This window comes from Lithobates pipiens, unplaced genomic scaffold (assembly GCF_037356315.1).
Source record: "Lithobates pipiens isolate NorthernLeopardFrog02 unplaced genomic scaffold, aLitPip1_a1.2 Scaffold_16, whole genome shotgun sequence".
Classification (NCBI taxonomy): domain Eukaryota; kingdom Metazoa; phylum Chordata; class Amphibia; order Anura; family Ranidae; genus Lithobates; species Lithobates pipiens.
The window spans coordinates 73540088-73562263 of record NW_027507748.1 but is presented as its reverse complement, the minus strand read 5'-3'; the positions used below and the strand labels follow the sequence as shown (position 1 = coordinate 73562263).

Here is a 22176-nt window from a genome sequence, read left to right as displayed (position 1 = left end):
CCTCTAGACTTTAATTCCTATAGGTCCACTTAGGTTTGTGCCTAGAACTTATCTTGTTTTGGACAATCCCCATAAAACATAGGGCAATAAGGTGGTGTGTGATTCATGTGCATTATTTTATTCTTTTCATTTATATGCACCTGGCCTAGAGCTACCCAAGGAGCCTTTCCTATGGATTTATCTGTAAATTCCATATGCAATCCATTAGGGAGTACAGAGGGGAATCTGCATGCTGCAAAAATGAGATAGATTTACAGAAAAAGAGCTCAAGCTATTAATTTAACTCTTCTCTTTTCACACCTTTTTTACGCCTTTACTGCCTGCAACCTGTAGATTGATTTCCCCACAATGCCCATTGCTTAGAATATGGCAATTTATATAATCCCTTTTTACACTCTGCGTGTCCACTAGCATCCAAACCTGGCAGTCACTGATAGCTCTGGTCTTCAGTAATGTTTTTTAAGAGTGGTTATCAATCATGTAATCACTCTGTAAGCTTTGATCACATGCAAGCTGAAGGGTTTAATCAGGAAAAAAAATGGTTTAAATTGGTATTAAACCCAAAAGCAAACATTATATTGCAGCTTACCAATTTTAAGATGTGATGGCTGCATTAGTTTCCTTTTTTTAGGTTTTCTTTCTTTTATTTTTACCTGGTGATCCTGCCAGTATGTCTGTTGTCCTACAGATGTAGCAGCTAGGGGGTTGAGACCATTCATTACTGACAGGGGTGCTTACAATGATCAGCTTTTATGTAAAACATAAAATCCAAAAGAAATAAAAAAAACTTTGCTGTGACTGCTTATAGTGTTAGCCGGAGTTTGGCATCAACTTGTTTTTGTATCTAAATCTGCTGCCTAAAAGATGTCTCTGTTGCCCCTTCATCCAGAGCAAGGGTCTCCAAACTGAGTCCCGGGGGCCATATGTGGCCCTTTGCTTGCCCTTATCTGGCTCTTGGGGCACTATTCCTCCCACTGACACTGATGGAGCACCATTCTTCCCACTGACACTGATGGAGCACTATTCCTCCCACTGACACTGATTGAGCACTATTCCTCCCACTGACACTGATGGAGCACCATTCTTCCCACTGACACTGATGGAGCACTATTACTCCCACTGACACTGATGGAGCACTATTCCTCCCACTGACACTGATGGAGCACTATTCCTCCCACTGACACTGATGGAGCACTATTCCTCCCACTGACACTGATGGAGCACTATTCCTCCCACTGACACTGATGGAGCACTATTCCTCCCACTGACACTGATGGAGCACTATTCCTCCCACTGACACTGATGGAGCACTATTCCTCCCACTGACACTGATGGAGCACTATTCCTCCCACTGACACTGATGGAGCACTATTCCTCCCACTGACACTGCTGGAGCACTATTCCTCCCACTGACACTGATGGAGCACTATTCCTCCCACTGACACTGATGGAGCACTATTCCTCCCACTGACACTGATGGAGCACTGTTCCTCCCACTGACACTGATGGAGCACTATTCCTCCCACTGACACTGATGGAGCACTGTTCCTCCCACTGACACTGATGGAGCACCATTCTTCCCACTGACACTGATGGAGCACCATTCCTCCCACTGACACTGATGGAGCACTATTCCTCCCACTGACACTGATGGAGCACTATTCCTCCCACTGACACTGATGGAGCACTGTTCCTCCCACTGACACTGATGGAGCACTATTCCCCCCACTGACACTGATGGAGCACTGTTCCTCCCACTGACACTGATGGAGCACTATTCCTCCCACTGACACTGATGGAGCACTATTCCTCCCACTGACACTGATGGAGCACTATTCCTCCCGCTGACACTGATGGAGCACTATTCTTCCCGCTGACACTGATGGAGCACTATTCTTCCCGCTGACACTGATGGAGCACTATTCCCCCCACTGACACTGATGGAGCACTGTTCCTCCCACTGACACTGATGGAGCACTATTCCCCCCACTGACACTGATGGAGCACTGTTCCTCCCACTGACACTGATGGAGCACTGTTCCTCCCACTGACACTGATGGAGCACCATTCTTCCCACTGACACTGATGGAGCACTATTACTCCCACTGACACTGATGGAGCACTATTCCTCCCACTGACACTGATGGAGCACTATTCCTCCCACTGACACTGATGGAGCACTATTCCTCCCACTGACACTGATGGAGCACTATTCCTCCCACTGACACTGATGGAGCACTATTCCTCCCACTGACACTGATGGAGCACTATTCCTCCCACTGACACTGATGGAGCACTATTCCTCCCACTGACACTGATGGAGCACTATTCCTCCCACTGACACTGATGGAGCACTATTCCTCCCACTGACACTGATGGAGCACTGTTCCTCCCACTGACACTGATGGAGCACTGTTCCTCCCACTGACACTGATGGAGCACTGTTCCTCCCACTGACACTGATGGAGCACTATTCCTCCCACTGACACTGATGGAGCACTATTCCTCCCACTGACACTGATGGAGCACTATTCCTCCCACTGACACTGATGGAGCACTATTCCTCCCACTGACACTGATGGAGCACTGTTCCTCCCACTGACACTGATGGAGCACTATTCCCCCCACTGACACTGATGGAGCACTGTTCCTCCCACTGACACTGATGGAGCACTATTCCTCCCACTGACGCTGATGGAGCACTATTCCTCCCACTGACGCTGATGGAGCACTATTCCTCCCACTGACACTGATGGAGCACTGTTCCTCCCACTGACACTGATGGAGCACTATTCCTCCCACTGACACTGATGGAGCACTATTCCTCCCACTGACACTGATGGAGCACTATTCCTCCCACTGACACTGATGGAGCACTATTCCTCCCACTGACACTGATGGAGCACTATTCCTCCCACTGACACTGATGGAGCACTGTTCCTCCCACTGACACTGATGGAGCACTATTCCTCCCGCTGACACTGATGGAGCACTATTCTTCCCGCTGACACTGATGGAGCACTATTCTTCCCGCTGACACTGATGGAGCACTATTCTTCCCGCTGACACTGATGGAGCACTATTCTTCCCACTGACACTAATAACGTTACCATTCCTACCACTGACACCAATGATAGGGCACTATTGCTCCCACTGAGACCAATAATGGGGCACCATTTCTCCCCCTAATACTAAAGACTGAGCGCCGTTTACCCCCACTGATGCCAGGACATTTTCTACTCCCACTTGCTACACTCCAGCCTCCCTGAAGTCCAAAGAACAGTAAACTGGCCCTTAGTGTAGAAAGTTTGGAGAGCCCTGATCCAGAGTGTAGGCACTCTAATACAGGAGGGTGTGATACTGCTCAGGATTATCATCAGGTGAAAACAGAGGGGAAAAAAAAGAAAACGAATGCAGCCACCACATCTAGGAACGCTGCACTATATTACATTTTTAGTTTTGGGTTAAATACCACTTTAGGCTGGGGAGGGGGGTCGGAGCCGGCGCAAGGAGTATGGACGCGTGAGTCCTTAGCTCCTCACCACATGGGACAACCAGAGGCTTTAACAGTGACGACGGCGGAATATACAGATGGGACACCCGGGACAGAGGCTGAGTATGTCGCGGAGGAGGAGGGAAAGATCACAGCCCGGTAAGATGACGGACTTCTCAGGTCGCTCGGGTGGTCCACAGCCAATTCCCTAACATATACCTATCAAACGCACCGACCAAAAAACGGGGAGTGGCTATTCTGGTCAAGCAAACAGTCTCGTTCAAGTATTTAGCCCATCAGTGCGATACGGAAGGGAGGTACCTAATACTCAATAGAGCTTTCTTTTAGTGGTATTTAATCACTAGTGGGTTTTTTATTTTTTGTGCTATAAATAAAATTGTTTCTGTCATAATTTTTTTCTAATTAGTAATTTTTCTTCATAAATTTTGGCCAAAATTTATACTGCTACATATCTTTGGTAAAAATAACCCACATTAGTGTATATTATTTGGTCTTTGTGAAAGTTATAGAGTCTACAATCTATGGTGCCAATCACTAAAAATTGATCACATCTTATCAGGCCTTCAGTACATCAGGTGTACCTCATTTCTTGAGACACGAACAAGTCAGGAAAGTACAAATACCCCCCAAATTACCCCTTTTTAGAAAGTAGACATTCCAAGGTATTAAGTAAGTAGCATGGTGAGTTTTTTTAAAGTTGTCATTTTTTCCCACAATTCTTTGCAAAATGAAGATTTTAGTTTTATTTATTTATTTTTTACAAAATTGTCATATTATCAGGTTATTTCTCACACACAGCATATGCATACAACAAATTACACCCCAAAATACATTCTGCTACTCTTCCCGAGTATGGCCAAACCACATTTGTGAGACTTTTACACAGCCTGGCCACATACAGAGGACCAAAATTGAAGTAGTACCTTCAGACGTTCTACGAGCAAAAATGACACATCTCATTTCACAGCCACCTATTACACTTTTGAAGGCCCTGGAGTACCAGGACAATGGAATTGCCCACAAAATTACCCCATTTTGGAAAGCAAACACCCCAACATATAATCTGGGAGGCATAAGGAGTCTTTTGAACGGTTCATTTTTTTCCAGAAGTTTTTGGAAAATGTGGAAAAAAAATGAAAACGCATTTTTTTTTTTTTTTACACAAAGTTGTCAATTTATAAGATATTTCTAACACATAGCATGTATATAGCAAAAATTACATGCCAAAACACATTCTGCTACTCCTCCCGAGTATGGCGATACCACATGTGTAGGACTTTTACACAGCCTGGTCACATAGAGAGGCCGAACATTGAAGTAGTACCTTCAGGCGTTCTAGGAGCATAAATGGCACATCTGATTTCATTCCTACCCATCACACTTTTGAAGGTCCTGGAGCACCAGGACAGTGGAATTACCCACAAAATGACCCCATTTTGGAAAGAAAGCACCCCAACGTATATTCTATGAGGCATGGGCTGCAAATAAGTACTCAGGTACTCTGTTGGACTGCAGATAGGTACTCGGGTACTCTGATGGCCTGGTGACAGGTACTCGGGTACTCCGATGGCCTGGTGACAGGTTCTCTGATGGCCTGGTATTTGGGTACTCTGAAGGGCGGTGATAGGTACTCATTTGGAGTGTGACAGGTACTCGGGTACTCAGATGAACTGTGACAGGTACTCTGGTACTCGGATGGGCTGCGACGGATACTCGGATGGACTGCAACAGGTACTCGGGTACTCTGATAGATGGACTGTGACAGGTACTCGGGTACTCAGATGGACTGTGACAGGTACTCGGGTACTCAGATGGACTGTGACAGGTACTCGGGTACTCAGATGGACTGTGACAGGTACTCGGGTACTCAGATGGACTGTGACAGGTACTCGGGTACTCCGATGGCCTGGTGACAGGTTCTCTGATGGCCTGGTATTTGGGTACTCTGAAGGGCGGTGATAGGTACTCATTTGGACTGTGACAGGTACTATGATGGGTGGTGACAGGTCCTCTTTATTGGGGGGGGCAATCAGTGTGTGTTGGTGTACACTGTAAGCAGTAACGAGATGTTACCGCAATCTCCTCCTCACACACGATCAGTGGGTGAGGAGGAGAACGCGGTAACATCTCGTTACGCGGTTTGTTTACATTTTAGTGATCGGCTGTGAAACGATCACTGACGATCACGTAGGTAAACAGCTGGCCAATGGCTGTTTACCAGCGTCAGTGACGGGCAGTGTTCCCAGGGAACACGCCGCCACTGACGTGCACGCGCCGTGCACAGTGGGGGTGTGACCATCTGTGATCGGCCGTGACTTCATCACAGCCGATCACTTGGTATACAGCCATACCCAATGGCTGTTCACCCCCCCCCCCTCGGTGACACGCCACCACCGAAGAAACAGGGATGCGTGCACACGATCACGCGCATTCCCTGTTTAAACTGGAGGACTTCATATGACGCCCTTCCGCCACAATAGGTGCGCCGCCTGGCCGTCATTTGACGGCCGGCGATCGGGAACTGGTTAACAAACTTTGGAAAAAAGTGCAAAAATTACACAAAGGACATGTTATTCTGTGCGGGGACCTGAACGCGGTCCCTGACCTACAATTGGATGTTTTCAGCACCACGTCTAGAACGACCTGCAGACCTACCATAGCTAACTTTGCACGTTCAGCTGGATTATATGATGTGTATAGGTGCCAGCATGCCACAGAAAAAGACTTTTCGTTCTTTTCACAAGTTCATTTATCGTACTCCAAAATTGACCTATTTTTGGTGGACAAATTTCTATTATAACAGATTTCCAAGTCAGAGATTGGAAAAATAACATGGACTGACCATGCCCCTGTATCGATGAGAGTGGGGGACTGTACCCTCGCCACTCGAGCAAATAGGTGGAGGAACAACCCTCAATTGTTCAAGGACCCTGCAATAGTGAAGGAGGTTGCCACTTTATTACAAGATTTTTTTGATATTAATGATAGTAAGGATTTAAATCCGTTTACTTTGTGGAATGCCCATAAGGCATTCATTAGAAATCTCTTAATCAAAAAAAGTGTGGGGCTGAGGAGGATGATGAGGCAGTGTATGGATGAAATTTTGAAGGAGATAGCAGACTTAGAAGTCTTGAACAAAAACGTACCCTCACCGATTACCAGTAACAAGCTGGCAGAGGCGCGAAGTGAGCTGTGAACCCTGCTACTGGCCCAACACTCACGTAACATCCACAAAATTAAAGCCAATTTCTACACACATGGCAATAAGGCGGGAAAGCTCCTAGCCAACCAAATCAAAGATAGGGTATACAAACAAAAAATACCATACATACGTCATCCAAAAAATGGCTCCAAACTCACCAACCCCAAAGAGATTGCTGATGCATTCAGTACATACTATAGTAGCCTCTATAACTTACATGATGACCATACAAACACCCAACCAACAGTAGAAGCAATAGAGAAGTTCCTTCAGGAGATTAAGTTATCTAAGTTACAACAAGCACAATTAGATGCACTGAACGCCCCATTCTCACTACTTGAAATCCAAAAAACAGTGGATGGGCTACCTACTAACAAATCACCCGGGCCCGATGGGTACCCCTCAGAGTACTATCGGAGCTTCTCAAACATTCTTGCCCGGATCATGCAAAGGGTGTTCCACGCAGCTGCCTCCTCAGCCTCATTTCCTCAAATGCTACAAGCAACAATAATTACCCTACCCAAACAGGGGAAGGAACCAGACAGAGCACAGAACTTCAGGCCCATATCTCTTTTAAATGTGGACCTGAAGGTTTATGCCAAATTGCTGGCAAACAGGATAGCTTACCGAAGTTGGTGCAACCTGACCAGGTTTGGTTTGTTATGGGTAGGCAGGCAACAGATGCAACCAGGAAGGTTTTGAACTTGATTTACTCGGCATCCGGTGGCGGACAGCTGTCATTGGATGCCGAGAAAGCCTTCGACAGGATTCATTGGGGCTATCTCTCGGCAGTCCTGTCGAAGTTCTGATTCACGGGCCAAATCTTCTCCGCCATTACAGCTCTATACTCAGGGGCCTCTGCTCATATGTTTGCGAAGGGTTTGTTCTCAGAACAGTTCCACATATCAAATGGGACAAGACATGGGTGCCCGTTATCAACCCTGATCTTCGCCCTCATGATGGAGCCCTTGGCGGAGAGGATTAGGGCCCACCCTCAAATTGACGGAATCAACACTGGTACATCTAAGCACACTATAACTTTGTTTGCAGACGATGTCATATTGTCACTCACAAATCCGGTTCAGTCCCTGAAAACGGTACATGAAGTGTTGGAAAGATTTAATGAAATTTCCTATTACAAGATCAATGCATCAAAGTCCAGCATATTGAGCATAGCAGTACCCCCTGATCTAAAGAAACAGATTCACATTCTCTCCCATATGCGTGGTCAGATGGAACAATACAATACTTAGGAGTGGTGCTGTCCAGTTCCCTCTCCCAACTCTACAAAAACAACTTTGAACCTATGATCACATGTTTTGAGAGGGAGCTGCCCAGACTTAAAAAATACTACCTCTCATGTTCAGGAAGATTAGCAGCATATAAAATGTTTCTCCTTCCCAAACTGCTATATCTTTTTAGAGCGCTCCCGATCCACTTACCAGCAACTTTCTACAAGACTATGCAGCGCCAATTAGCTAATTTTATTTGGGAAGGTAAACCAGCAAGGTGCAACTTCAACATTCTTATTCAACACAGGCAAGTGGGGGAAATGGGGGTCCCGGAACTAAAAGACTATCATATGGCGGCAATCTTGGACCAACTCCAGCTTTGGTTTCACTCTCCAGAACAGAAACACTGGCATACTTGCGAACAAGACCAGGTGGACCAGGGCGACTTAGCAGAGATACTATATGCTACAGTATTAGGCAACCCCAAACAGTATAAACAACACCCCACTATCGAGGACACTCTACAAGCTTGGCCCTATCTGAACAAAAATAGAAATAAGTCTACCAAGCTCAAAATGATACCTATACCATTAACAACATTAACATTCCTTACACCTGACCTAAAACAGACACTGGGGGAAACACGGACTTGAATTCCTACATCAGTTAATAGACCAGGGGAAAATAAAGACGTTTGAGACGCTGCAAACACATCACTGCCAAAGACAGGATTTATGACCTATGCCAGAGTAGCAAGCCTACTAACCAATGTTAAAACCTATAATTTCCTACTACCAGAGCACATATGGGAACTGTGGCAACCAAAATCTGAGCATAAAAAAAAGGAATAACAAAAATTTACAACATTCTCCATAGTAAACTACATTTTGAGATTTCAAAAGCAACTGACCAAATGGGAAGAGGAATTAAACGTAAATATCTCCTAACCTCAATGGGTAAAAGCAGTTAAATGTAGCTATGACCATTCTAGATGTTCCAACTTCAGAGACGCCGCCCAGAAGATACATTTGAGATGGTACAGAACACTTTACACAATGGCAAAATATGCAGCCAACTGTTCGAACGCTTGCTGGAGAGGCTGTGGGCAGGTGGGAAATTTAGCACACATGTTTTGGTTTTGTATCTCTCTACGTAGCTTCTGGATAGAAATTAGGAAGCTGATAGCGAAGGTGATGGGGATCCTAAACCAACTTAAACCAGAACAGGCCCTTCTAGGTGTAGATATGGACTTATACCCTCCATTCTGCCGTACACTGGTGATGCATATCATCTTTGCAGCTAGACTGATTATCGCACGTAAATGGAAAACAAGGGTCTCTCCATCAATAAGGGAACTTTAGTTGACGTTTCGTACTCCTATGGAAAAACTACCACTTATCAGGAAGGCAAACTGATGTTTGGTTTCAAAAAGGTGGGCTTTATGGGACCAGTTTTACAAGAAACACAAGGGATATGAATATGAAAACTGAATTATCATATTCTAGCTCTGTGACAATACTCAGGAAGCACATCTCTATTTTTTATCCTTGCTAAGAACAGTTGTGTACAAAATTTCACTGTAAGTGGTAAGGAGATGGGAGTCTGCGTACTCTTCTTTAGTACTCCTTTTTTTGGAACTAGTTTTTCTCTTTTATATATTGTCATTGTCTGTAATGTTTAGGGTTGTAAAATGACAAACTCAATAAAAAATATTTTGAAAAAAAAAAAAAAAAAATACAGCTTTAGGCTGGGTCAGGATTTTATCCGGTTCACAACTGAATGACATGTTCTCATAGAAGTCAAGTGGCCTGAATTTGCACCTGAGCGGGATTGCACTGCTCAGAAAACTCACAGGACTTTTTTCAAATCGCACTGAATCTGCACCAGATATAATGAACAGGCACAATAGAAAGCAATGTTCTTTCACATGTCATGGGAATTGGATGCATTTCAAAACGCATCAGATTCGCATTACATGTGAATTAAACCAGCTTTTTAGGCCCGGTTCACACTAGTGCGATGCCAGACATCGCATGTGATTGCACCACATTGCTGTTTAGAACACATGCGATGTTTGTGTAATGTGATTTCAGCCATATGGATGGCGATTTCAGCTGTATGGATGAAATCGCATCACATTCACACCAAAGTGGTGCAGGACCCTTTTTTTGTCTCGCACTGAAATCTGTCTGTTTACATTGACAGATCCCCATTCTGGCTCTTTGAGGAGCGATAGTGGGTTGCCCACGGATATCACGGCCGCTGGCCGCGCTTCGGCTCTGGCGGCGCGCATGACCCCTATAGCCCTTAAAGCAGCCGCCATACAGCTACGGCGATTTGCATGTAAAATGATGGCAGCTGGTCGGCAAGTAGCTAAGCACCGCATAGGCCAGCCAACGGTATCCTAAAAACCATTTGAGGTCATTGGTTGATAAGTAGGATGCTGGGTGCCTGCACAGCATCCTTGTTTGCCCATTCCCCTGCCCCTCTTCATCAGCACGGGGGGGGGGGGGGGGGTCACATGAGCCGAGTGAAGGAGAGGAACTGATGGTGGAGAGAAATGCTGGAACATCAATCAGCACCAGTGTGCAAATGTGTACTTGCTTTTCAAGAATAAGTCATCTCTAATGCTGGGTGTCCTCCATGTGTGGATGCTGCTGCATTATGTAAAACTTTTAAAACTTTGTTTTTTTCACAGTTTAGAAGGGGCGGTCTAGAGTTGTGCAGAATTTCAATGGGTGCGTTGACTGAAAAAAAATTGAAACGCTGCTCTAGGCCATGACCTCTGAGCCCACACACTATTTTATATATACCGTATTTATCGGCGTATAACACGCACTTTTTTCCCCTTAAAATCAGGGGGAAATCGCGGGTGCGTGTTATACGCCGACCCTCCACTATTTTAGAGCCTCTGGGTGGCTTTCGGCCACCTTCGGCCCTTCTCGGCGGCCAAAAACCGGCGAGAAGGGCCGAAAGCGGCCAAAAGCCGATGAGAACAGCCGAAGGCGGCCGAGAACTACTGAGCGCCGCCGAGATACACAGGACGTCTCTGCAGCGCCATTTTTAAAAATAAAATCAGAAAATAAAACTGACAAGGCTGAAAATGACACTGACAAGGGGACAACGATGGACAAGGCTGCATGACAAGGCTGCAATGATGGACAAGGCTGCATGACAAAGCTGCATATGACAGCACAGTGGTGTAGTGGTTAGCACTCTCACCTAGCAGTAAAAAGGGTTGCTGGTTCAAACCCCACCATGTCACTACCTGCCTGGAGTTTGCATGTTCTCCCTGTGCCTGCGTGGGTTTCCTCCGGGTACTCCGGTTTCCTCCCACACTCCAAAGACATGCAAGTAGGTTAATTGGCTTCTGTCCAAAATTGGCCTTAGTATATGAATGGGGACCTTGGATTGTGGGCTCCTTGAGGGTAGGGGCCAATGTGAGTGTGCAATATACAGGGATAGGGGTAGACACTCACTCAGGTTGAACTGGATGGACTGGTGTCTTTATTCAACCTTACTAACTATGAACTATGAAACTATGACACTGACAAGGGTGCATTGATGGGCATTTAAATGTAAGTATTTTTTCCTTAAACTTCCCTCCTAAAAGTTTTTTTACTTAAAATTCCCTCCTAAACTTGGTGTGCGTGTTATACGCTGGCGCGTGTTATACGCCGATAAATACGGTAACCTCTGAGCCCGCACACTATTTTATATATGACCTCTGAGCCCACACGCTATTTTATATATGACCTCTGAGCCCACACACTTTTTATATATGACCCCTGAGCCCACACGCTATTTTATATATGACCGCTGCCCACACGCTATTTTATATATGACCGCTGAGCCCACACACTATTTTATATATGACCTCTGAGCCCACACGCTATTTTATATATGACCTCTGAGCCCACACGCTATTTTATATATGACCTCTGAGCCCCCACGCTATTTTATATATGACCGCTGAGCCCACACACTATTTTATATATGACCTCTGAGCCCACACGCTATTTTATATATGACCTATAAGCCTACACACTATTTTATATATAACCTCTGAGCCCACACACTAATTTTATATATGACCTCTGAGCCCACACACTATTTTATATATGACCTCTGAGCCCACACGCTATTTTATATATGACCTCTGAGCCCCCACGCTATTTTATATATGACCGCTGAGCCCACACACTATTTTATATATGACCTCTGAGCCCACACGCTATTTTATATATGACCTATAAGCCTACACACTATTTTATATATAACCTCTGAGCCCACACACTAATTTTATATATGACCTCTGAGCCCACACACTATTTTATATATGACCTCTGAGCCCACACGCTATTTTATATATGACCTCTGAGCCCCCACGCTATTTTATATATGACCGCTGAGCCCACACACTATTTTATATATGACCTCTGAGCCCACACGCTATTTTATATATGACCTATAAGCCTACACACTATTTTATATATAACCTCTGAGCCCACACACTAATTTTATATATGACCTCTGAGCCCACACACTATTTTATATATGACCTCTGAGCCCAAGCGCTATTTTATATATGACCTCTGAGCCCATGCGCTATTTTATATATGACCTCTGAGCCCACACGCTATTTTATATATGACCTCTGAGCCTACGCGCTATTTTATATATGACCTCTGAGCCCACACGCTATTTTATATATGACCTCTGAGCCCACACACTATTTTATATACGACCTCTGAGCCCACACATTATTTTATATATGACCGCAGAGCCCACACGCTATTTTATATATGACCTCTGAGCACTTAGACTTCAATAACCTCTGGGCACTAAACTAACTTAAGAAGATGTAGGATTCCCGAAACAGTCACATCGCTAACAAGTGTGTGCTTTCCATCAAAGGTAAAACATCTGTGTTATATAGCTTATAGTGAAGGAATGAAAGCTCTGAAAATAAATGTCTACTGACCTTATTGACTTCTTCTGGATCTTCGTCTTTGAAGGTAAGAAACTGGATATTACAGGATTTAGTGAGAGGTTTATACATATCCCAAACCTGACCGTCCACCAGGGCCAGCACAGCCTTAGTACAGTACCATTCATTGAGATCTGGAAAGAAACAGTAAAAGTCAAACATAACATTTGATCAGGCAGAAAGGTGAATCGTGTTTTACCATCCTTATGCACAATGTACAGGTTATGCTGGCATATTTCTATTGATACGAGGAAGCTGTAGACATCAACTAATCTTTGCTAAAATTGCATGCAATAGAAACTTTTAGAACCAGTACAAGCATATGGGAGCCAGATGGGAACGTCCGATTTACAAAGTTGGTTTGTTTTCCTGACTTCAAATATAACATTTGCAAAATTTCTAGATGGCTTTATTCTTGAAAAGCTGCAGGGAAATCAGTGCTTTTCTTTATTACAAAACATAAATATATTAAATATAATATATTTAAATAAAATTAAAATATAATGGCAGAATCCAACATTCTGACATTATATTTTAACCACTTCAGCCCCGAAGCATTTGGCTGGCCAAAGACCAAAGCACTTTTTGCAATTCGGGACTGCGTTTGCTTTAACGGACAATTGCGTGGCCGTGCGACGTGGCTTCCAAAACAAAACTGAAGTCCTTTTTTCCCCACAAATAGAGCTTTATTTTGGTGGTATTAGATCTCCTCTGCGTTTTTTAATTTTTTCTGCTATAAACAAAAAAAAAAAAAAAAAAAAAAAAATAACAAAGGTGACAATTTTGAAAAAAATAAATAAAAAAAAACATATTCTTTTTTACTTTTTGCTCTAATAAATATCCCCCAAAAATATATCAAATTTTTTTTTTCCCCCTCAGTTTAGGGGCCGATACGTATTCTTCTACATATTTTTGGTAAAAAAAAAAAAAAAAAAATCACAAGTTTTTATTGATTGGTTTGCGCAAATGTTATAGCGTCCACCAAATAGGGGATAGTTTTATGACATTTATATAATTTTTTTTTTTACTAGTAATGGTGGCGACCAGGGATTTTTTATCATGACTGCGACATTATGGCGGACACATCGGACACTTTTGGCGCTATTTTGGGACCGCGATCAGTGCGATTAAAAATGCACTGCTTACTGTGTAAATGTGACTGGCAGTAAAGGGGTTAACCATTGGTGGCACTGCAGGGGTTAAGTGTGTCCTAGGGAGTGATTCTAACTATGAGGGGGAGGGGCTGTGTGTGACAACACTGATCACCGCTCCCGATTACAGGGAGCTGTGGTTAGTGACAGCGTCACTAGGCAGAACGGGGAAATGCTTGTTTACATCAGCATTTCCTGGTTCTTCCTCTCAGTGAGACAATCGCGGGTATCCTTCGCGGACATCGAGTCCGCAGGACCCGCGGCCGGACTCATGGAGCTCGCGGCAGGCACAGCGCACGCCTGCTATCCAAGTACAAGAACGTGATTTTGAAACAGGGTCAATTTAAAGTTTGGCCAAAAAAATGTTTTCTTTTATCTTTCCCTAAACAGTTTTTCCATTAAATTATTCAATCCTTTATGGACTATAAAAATGTAAATTTTAAATGCAATTTAAATGATATTAATAGTTGACAGCTAAGGAGAGAGAAAAGAAAATGACACCTCGAGGAAAACTTCTTCTGCCTATACCTCCATTTTCTACAAAAAATGTATTTAATAATAATTATTATTTTATCCCCAAAAAAAGGCAAACCCGAATGGCAACAATGAAGATATTTTCTGTAAAATACAGTGAAACGTCCATTATGACTTTAAAAACAAGCAGCCAAACTGTCTGGTTGGGAATAAAGCATAAAGCACTCCAGCCTTTGTGCCTTATCTGCTGAAAGCTTACACAAGGTCAGGAACCAATAGACAATGGAACGCCACGCATCCTGCCACTGAACATTGGGAGATCAGTACATTAAGAACAAAACAATCGATTTTAATTATGTTGGGGCACCTGACAAAACAAGATTAATTGTGGCTTTCACTATGCAGGGAGGCCCACCTGGCTCCATACTAGGACACAAATGTACATTTTAAATAACCACGCTAATCTGTAAGCAAAATCAAAACATTTCACCATTCTTTATGTTTGTGTGCCCAATGAGGACCTGCATTCAGTTTCCGGGACACTTAAACCCTTCGTTTTACTAGTAGCTTATTTTATTTGTAATTTGGTAATTCCATTTTTTTCTCGTTTTAAAACAATTCTGTAATATAATGCAATTAGAAAATTTACATTTCAATCTTCAGCTGTATTTTTCTTAAAACAGAAAAAAAAAAATATGATGATGCTTCTTGGCAACCACAGCAACTCCGGGAGCATTCTGTACACTGTCCAACTGCCCCGTTGTTTTTTCCAGAAGTGGGAATCCTCAGTACTGTCTGTAGGTTTACTACATTAGCCCTGATTCATCAACATTCCAGTAACACTTAAAGACTCACTTAAGGTGGCGTGGCCTAGACATGGCTGAGTAAAGACGCACTTCACCCGAGCTCCCGACCCTATCCAGGCTAGCTGAACCTACCTTCAATCTACATCTAACCCACCATATAAAAGGCATGTACCCTAAGAAGTGGAGAACCAAAAAGGGAAAGCTAAATCGGTGAAAGCCGGTAAGACCGGAGGAGATATTGAACAATATCTCACACAACCCCAGCCAACCTCCACTACTTCCAAGATGGCGGAGCCACGTGGAGAGACAGAGGAGACCCAGGGTCCAGATGGCCGTGACTACACAACTGGAATTCGACCAGATCCACAGGGCATTAGTCCTGTGATCAGCAGATCCCAATAGGCCGAGAGATGTCATCTGCCACCTACACCACTACTCCCATAAAGAGAGCATTATCTGCAAGGCGTGGGAATCCAGGGATGTAGACTTTGATGGAACACAGGTGAATATCCTACCCGACGTCTCCCGTGCTACCTTACAGGGAAGGGCTATGCTTCACCCCATCCTGGAGTCTGAGTTGAAAAAATATAAGACAACAGTAAAGTTAGCCCAATTTTGTTCTATTTTGTGAAAGACAATGATACGCCGAATAAATTGATAAATATTTCTACAGGTTACCAGTTTTGAGTTACCGAGGAGGTCTAGAGATAGAATTATTGCTCTCGCTCTAACGATCACGGCGATACCTTCCATCTGTGGTTTGAACACCGTTTTCATATACGGGCGCGACTTATGTATGTGTTCGCTTCTGTGTGCTAGCTTGGCAAGACAGGGCACTTTAAAAAAAATATATATATTTTTTTTTTTTCTTATTTTACCTTTTATTTTTACACTGTCCTTTTTTTAAATAAAATTTGGGTCGCTTTTATTCCTATTAGAAGGAATGTAAACATCCCTTGTAATAGAAAAAAGCATGACAGAACCTCAAATGTGAGATCTGGGGTCAAAAAGACCTCAGATCTCAAATTTACACAAAAATGCAAAAAAAAAAAAAAGAAGATTTTAATGTAATAAAAAAAAAAAATAATAATAATAAAAATCCTCTTTAAGAGCATTGGGCAGAAGTGTCTTTGATGTTGTTTCCGCCTTCCAATGCTATGGAGCTGAGCGGCGCCCATCTTTCCCTCTTTTTTCTCCTCTGGGTGGTATAGACAGTATGTGTTTTCTTGAGATTATATATATATATATATATATATATATATATATATATATATATATATATATATATATATATATACACACACACACACACACACACACACACACACACAGTATCTCACAAAAGTGAGTACACCCCTCACAGTTTTGTAAATATTTTATCTTCTTATGGCCTAGACCATCCTTATGTAGAGAAACAATTATTTTTTTCAGATCCTCAGAGTTCTTTGCCATGAGGTGCCATGTTGAACTTCCAGTGTGAGAGCGATAACACCAAATTTAACACACCTGCTCCCCATTCACACCTGACACCTTGTAACACTAACGAGTCACATGACACCGGGGAGGGAAAATACAAAGCTGTACACTCAGTACTTTACATTGTAGCAAAGTGTCATTTAATTTCTTCAGTGTTGTCACATGAAAAGATATAATAAAATATTTACAAAAATGTGAGGGGTGTACTCACTTTTGTGAGATACTGTGTGTGTGTGTGTGTGTGTGTGTGTATATATATATATATATATATATATATATATATATACACACACACACACACACACACACACAAGGGTTCGTCAAAAAGTTTCCATAGTTTTTTTTTAAGTTTTAAGTTAAGCAAAACATGACTTGGTACATAGTGAAGAAACCCTTGTTGACAAGCACAGAGTTAAGACGTTTCTTGTAGTTGGTGATCAGGTTTGCACACATCTCAGGAGGGATTTTGATCCACTCTCTTTTACAGATCTTCTCTAAATCTTTAAGGTTTATTGTCTGTCTCTTGGCAACTTGAATTTTCAGCTCCCTCCCTCAATTTTCTATAGGATTAAGGTCTGGAGACTGGCTAGGCCACTCCATGACCTTAATGTGCTTATTCTTGAGCCACTCCTTTGTTGCCTTGGTGGTATATTTAAGGTCATTGTCATGCTGGAAGACTCATCCACAACTCATCTTCAGTGTTCTGACTGAGGGAAGGTGGTTCTCATTAAAAAATTGACAATACATGGCCCCGTCCATTGGCCCTCTCAATGCGGCAATGTCAGCCTGTACCTTTTAGCAGAGAAACAGTTCCAAAGCAACATTTTTTCACCTCTTTGCTGGACTGTAGGGATGGTGTTCTTTGGGGTCATAGTCAGCATTTTTCTTCCTCCAAACAAGGCAAGTCAAGTTAACGCCTAAGAGCTTAATTTTCTCATCTGACCACAGCATTTTCTCCCAATACTTCTCTGAATCATTGCTATATAAATTGTGTATAATATTAATATTGATTTAGATGTTCAGTGGCAAGACTGTATATGTGCCTTCTTGAGGAAGGGGACTTGCCATGTTTAGAAAAAGAAAAATGCTGACTATGACCCTAAGAACACCATCCCTACAGTCAAGCACGGAGGTGGAAACATTTTGCTTTGGGGCAGTTTCCCTACTAAAAAGTACAAACCGACTGCCGCATTGAGGGGCCAATGAACGGGGGGGGGGGGGCATGTATTGTAAAACCTTGGATGAGAACCTTCTTCCCTCAGCCAGAACACTGAAGATGCGTCATGGATGGGTCTTTCAGCATGACAATGAGATAAAACATAACGCCAAGGCAACAAACGAGTGACTCAAGAAGAAGCTCATTAAGGTCATTGAGTGGCCTAGCCAGACCATAATCCTATAGAAAATTTATGGAGGGAGCTGAAACTTCGCGTTGCCAAGCAAGCATATACCCAGTGAAGTGAATAGCCTCAGATTATACACAGACATGAAACAAATCCCCCTACATAAGATTTACATGTATATCTGCTGTCTTCAGCTTTATATACTGTTTAGAAAGTGCACATCGTAGTTAGTCCCTTGGCCCGTAGTCGTACAGACAGCCTCTCCTCCCCTCCCTCTTTGCCGTTTCCCCTACACTCTTCTTTCTCTACTTTCTCTCTTTTTATATTTTCCCCCTAGATGTCTCTCATCTCTCTCCTTTGATGTTAATTGAGGATATGTGGTTAGGACCTCCCGAGGTACTCCTATGAGGCCCCCTCCATAATCATTACTCTTCTTTGTAAATATTTGTACTATAACTGCTGCATGTGCCATGTGCGTCAGATGGGAGTTCATTCTCCCCTCCGCTTCCTTTATTAATGTTGTAATGTTATCATCTGGTTAACATGTACAAAGACACCGGCTCATTGTTCTAAGTTGTCATTGTCTCTTATGCCATGCTTGTTATTATCTACCTAAAATAAATTAAATATCGAACAGTGCACATCGTGTTAGAATATTCTTTTCCTGATTCACCTGTTGTGTGGATTCTTGCCACATACTGTGAGACAGCTGATTGGAGGAAAGGCGCTTCTCTTCTCGGGTCCCTGGCTGGAGCTCCTAGCCCCTCCCTCATGTTGAGTGCCCCCACAACAAGCAACTCAATACTGTATATATAAAAAAACTTTTTGAAGAACCATTATATATATTATTATTTTTTATTACATATAGTTACATAGTTGGTGAGGTTGAAAAATGACACAAGTTCATCAAGTTGCTGAAACCACTGCTTGTGGAAGAGAATTCCACATCCTTACTGCTCTTACAGTAAAAAACCCTCTACGTAGTTTATGGTTAAACCTCTTCTCTTCTAATTATAGTGAATGGCCACGTGTCTTTTTAAATTCGCTTGCGTGGAAAAGTTTTATCCCTACTGTGGGGTCACCAGTACGGTATTTGTGCATTGAAATCATGTGCCCTCTCAAGCGTCTCTTCTCCAGAGAGAATAAGTTCAAAGCTCGTAATCTTTCCACATAACCAATATCCTCTAATCCCTTTACTAGCTTTGTTGCCCTTTTCTGGACCCTCTCAAGTTCCAATACATCCCTCCTGAGGACTGGTGCCCAGAACTGGACGGCAAACTCCAGGTGTGGCCAGACCAGAGTCTTGTAGAGTGGGAGAATTATGATTTTATTTATTATTGATTTTTTTTTTAATGGCTATGGAAAAAAGATTTTTTTTTCCATCTTGTCCTGCATTGAAATTCTCATGGACATATGTTCCACTTAAGATTTGTATTTTAAGTCCTTTATCTCCTGGGGGTTATGGTTAAAGTTCTCTTTTGTTCTATATCTATCGTGATCTATGATGGGATGATGCCCTCAGGACACCACATTATTTTAGCATTATGATGCTTAAAAAATCTTTACAGCTCATCATTTTAAAGTTAACCATAGAATTATTCCTCTCATTTTGGAATGCATGATGAGGTCTTATATGTGTTGTGCAATCAGCGTTAAATACATGCACATACCAATGGAAATGTGCATGCAGGGGGTGTGCATGAGGCCATAAGTTTGTTTATATGTCATTACTGAGCCGCTGTCAGATACGGCAGCAGTAAAAAGGGTTAAATGCCAAAGGAGCTTGATGAATGATTAATATTAGAGGTTATTGCTGTCCGAGAGTACTGCACGTCTAGGTGGGTGTTGAGATGCCAAGAAGCTCCCACCTAATTAAAAGGAAGCTTGTGCAGTGGCCTTTCATTCAAGAGAACAGGACTGGAAAAATTCTGCAATGGAGAGTCGCAATTACTATCACCGTAAGAAGCATTCTGGCTTGGAAGAAAGTCTGTATTTGCATCCAAATGCAATGTAAGCTGGAAAAGAGGCCCCTTGGAGCACTTACTATTACCCTTGGAGCACTTACTATTACACTTGGAGCACTTACTATTACCCTTGGAGCACTTACTATTACACTTGGAGCACTTACTTTTGCCATATGGCATCCCAAATGTAAAATTTTAGCCCAACAGCTAGCTTTTCAAGGTTAAACTCTTAGTCTACTTTTGTGACCACATTTCCTATTATACCTATAACCCCCCCCCCACTTACCTCATCACCCAGCAGGCATCTGTTTTTCTTTGAAATAAGCACACGCAGCTAAACATTCACAGGGATCCCTGAATGGAAAGACTACAAGTTCCATCTGTCATGACAGCAAGACGACTCAAAGATCTCAATGGAGCACGAGTGCAGAGAAGCCACCACAATTGTAGTCCATTGATTACTTCTCTGCCTTTAATCCACCAAGTATGCACAATAATGTTAGCCAGTCCAACTAAAAGGGATATTTAGTTATAATTGGTGAGCTTAAAGAGGAAGTAAACCTCACCAATTTTTCTTTTTTCTTCTTTTTTTTTTTTTTTAAGTAGATTAACCACTTAAGGACCAGGCCTCTTTTTCAGACTCGTTGTTTACATGTTTAAAACAGTTTTTTTTTTTTGCTATAAAATTACTTAGAACCCCCAAACATTATATATGTTTTTTTTTTACCAACACCCTAGAGAATAAAATGGCAGTCATTGCAATACTTTTTTTCACACCGTATTTGTGCAGCGGTCTTACAAGCGCACTTTTTTTTGGAAAAAATTAATTTTTTTTGAATAAAAAAAAGAAGAAATCAGTAAAATTAGCCCAATTTTTTGTATATTGTGAAAGATAATGTTACGCCGAGTAAATTGATACCCAACATGTCAGGCTTCAAAATTGCACCCGCCCGTGGAATGGCGTCAAACTTTTACCCTCAAAAAGCTCCATAAGGGACATTTAAAAAATTCTACAGGTTGCATGTTTTGCGTTACAGAGGAGGTTTATGGCTAGAATTATTGTTCTCGCTCTACCGATCGTGTCGATACCTCACGTTTGACTACCGTTTTCATATGCAGGCGCTACTCCCGTACGCGTTTGCTTCTGCTCGTGAGCTCGTTGGGACTGGGCGTTTTTTCTTATTTATTTTACTTGATTTTATTTATTTTTACACTGTATAAAAAAAAAAAAAAAAAATTGGGTCACTTTTATTCCTATTACAAGGAATGTAAACATCCCTTGTAATAGAAAAAAGCATGACAGGTCCTCTTAACCACTTGACCACTGGGCACTTAAACACCCTTAATAACCAGACCAATTTTCAGCTTTCGGTGCTCTCACATTTTGAATGACAATTACTCAGTCATGCAACACTGGACCTATATGAAATTTTTGTCCTTTTTTTTTACACAAATGGAGCTTTCTTTTGGTGGTATTTAATCACTGCTGGGTTTTTTATTTTTTGTGCTATAAAAGAAAAAATACAGAAAATTCTGTAAAAAAATGAATTTTTCTTTGTTTCTGTTATAAAATTTAGCAGATTAGTAATTTTTTCTTCATAAATTTTGACCAAAATTTATACTACTACATATCTTTGGTAAAAATAAGTACAAATTGGTGGATATTATTTGGTCTTTGTGAAAGTTATAGAGTCCACAAGCTATGGTGCCAATATCTGAAAATTGATCACACCTGAAGTACTGGTGGCCTATTTCAATTCTTGAGACCCTAACATGCCAGAAAAGTACAAATACCCCCCAAATTACCCCTTTTTGGAAAGAATACATTCCAAGGTATTTAGTAAGAGGCATGATGAGTTTTTTGAAGTTGTAATTTTTTCCCACAATTCTTTGCAAAATCAAGATTTTTTTTTACTTTTTTTTTTTTTTCACAAAATTGTCATATTATCAGTTTATTTCTCACACAGCATATGCATACCACAAATTATACCCCAAAACACATTCTGCTATTACTCCCGAGTACG

The 22176-nt window shown here is 42.2% G+C and overlaps 1 protein-coding gene across 1 annotated transcript in view; it reads right to left on the bottom strand.

Moving 5' to 3' along the window:
* MRPL39 (mitochondrial ribosomal protein L39) overlaps positions 1-22176 on the bottom strand; it is a 211353-nt gene that overhangs the window by 142571 nt on the left and 46606 nt on the right. The window contains exon 3 of the mRNA XM_077480042.1: positions 12933-13072. Within this exon, the coding sequence (XP_077336168.1) occupies positions 12933-13072 (140 nt within the window). The remainder of the gene's footprint in view (positions 1-12932; positions 13073-22176) is intronic.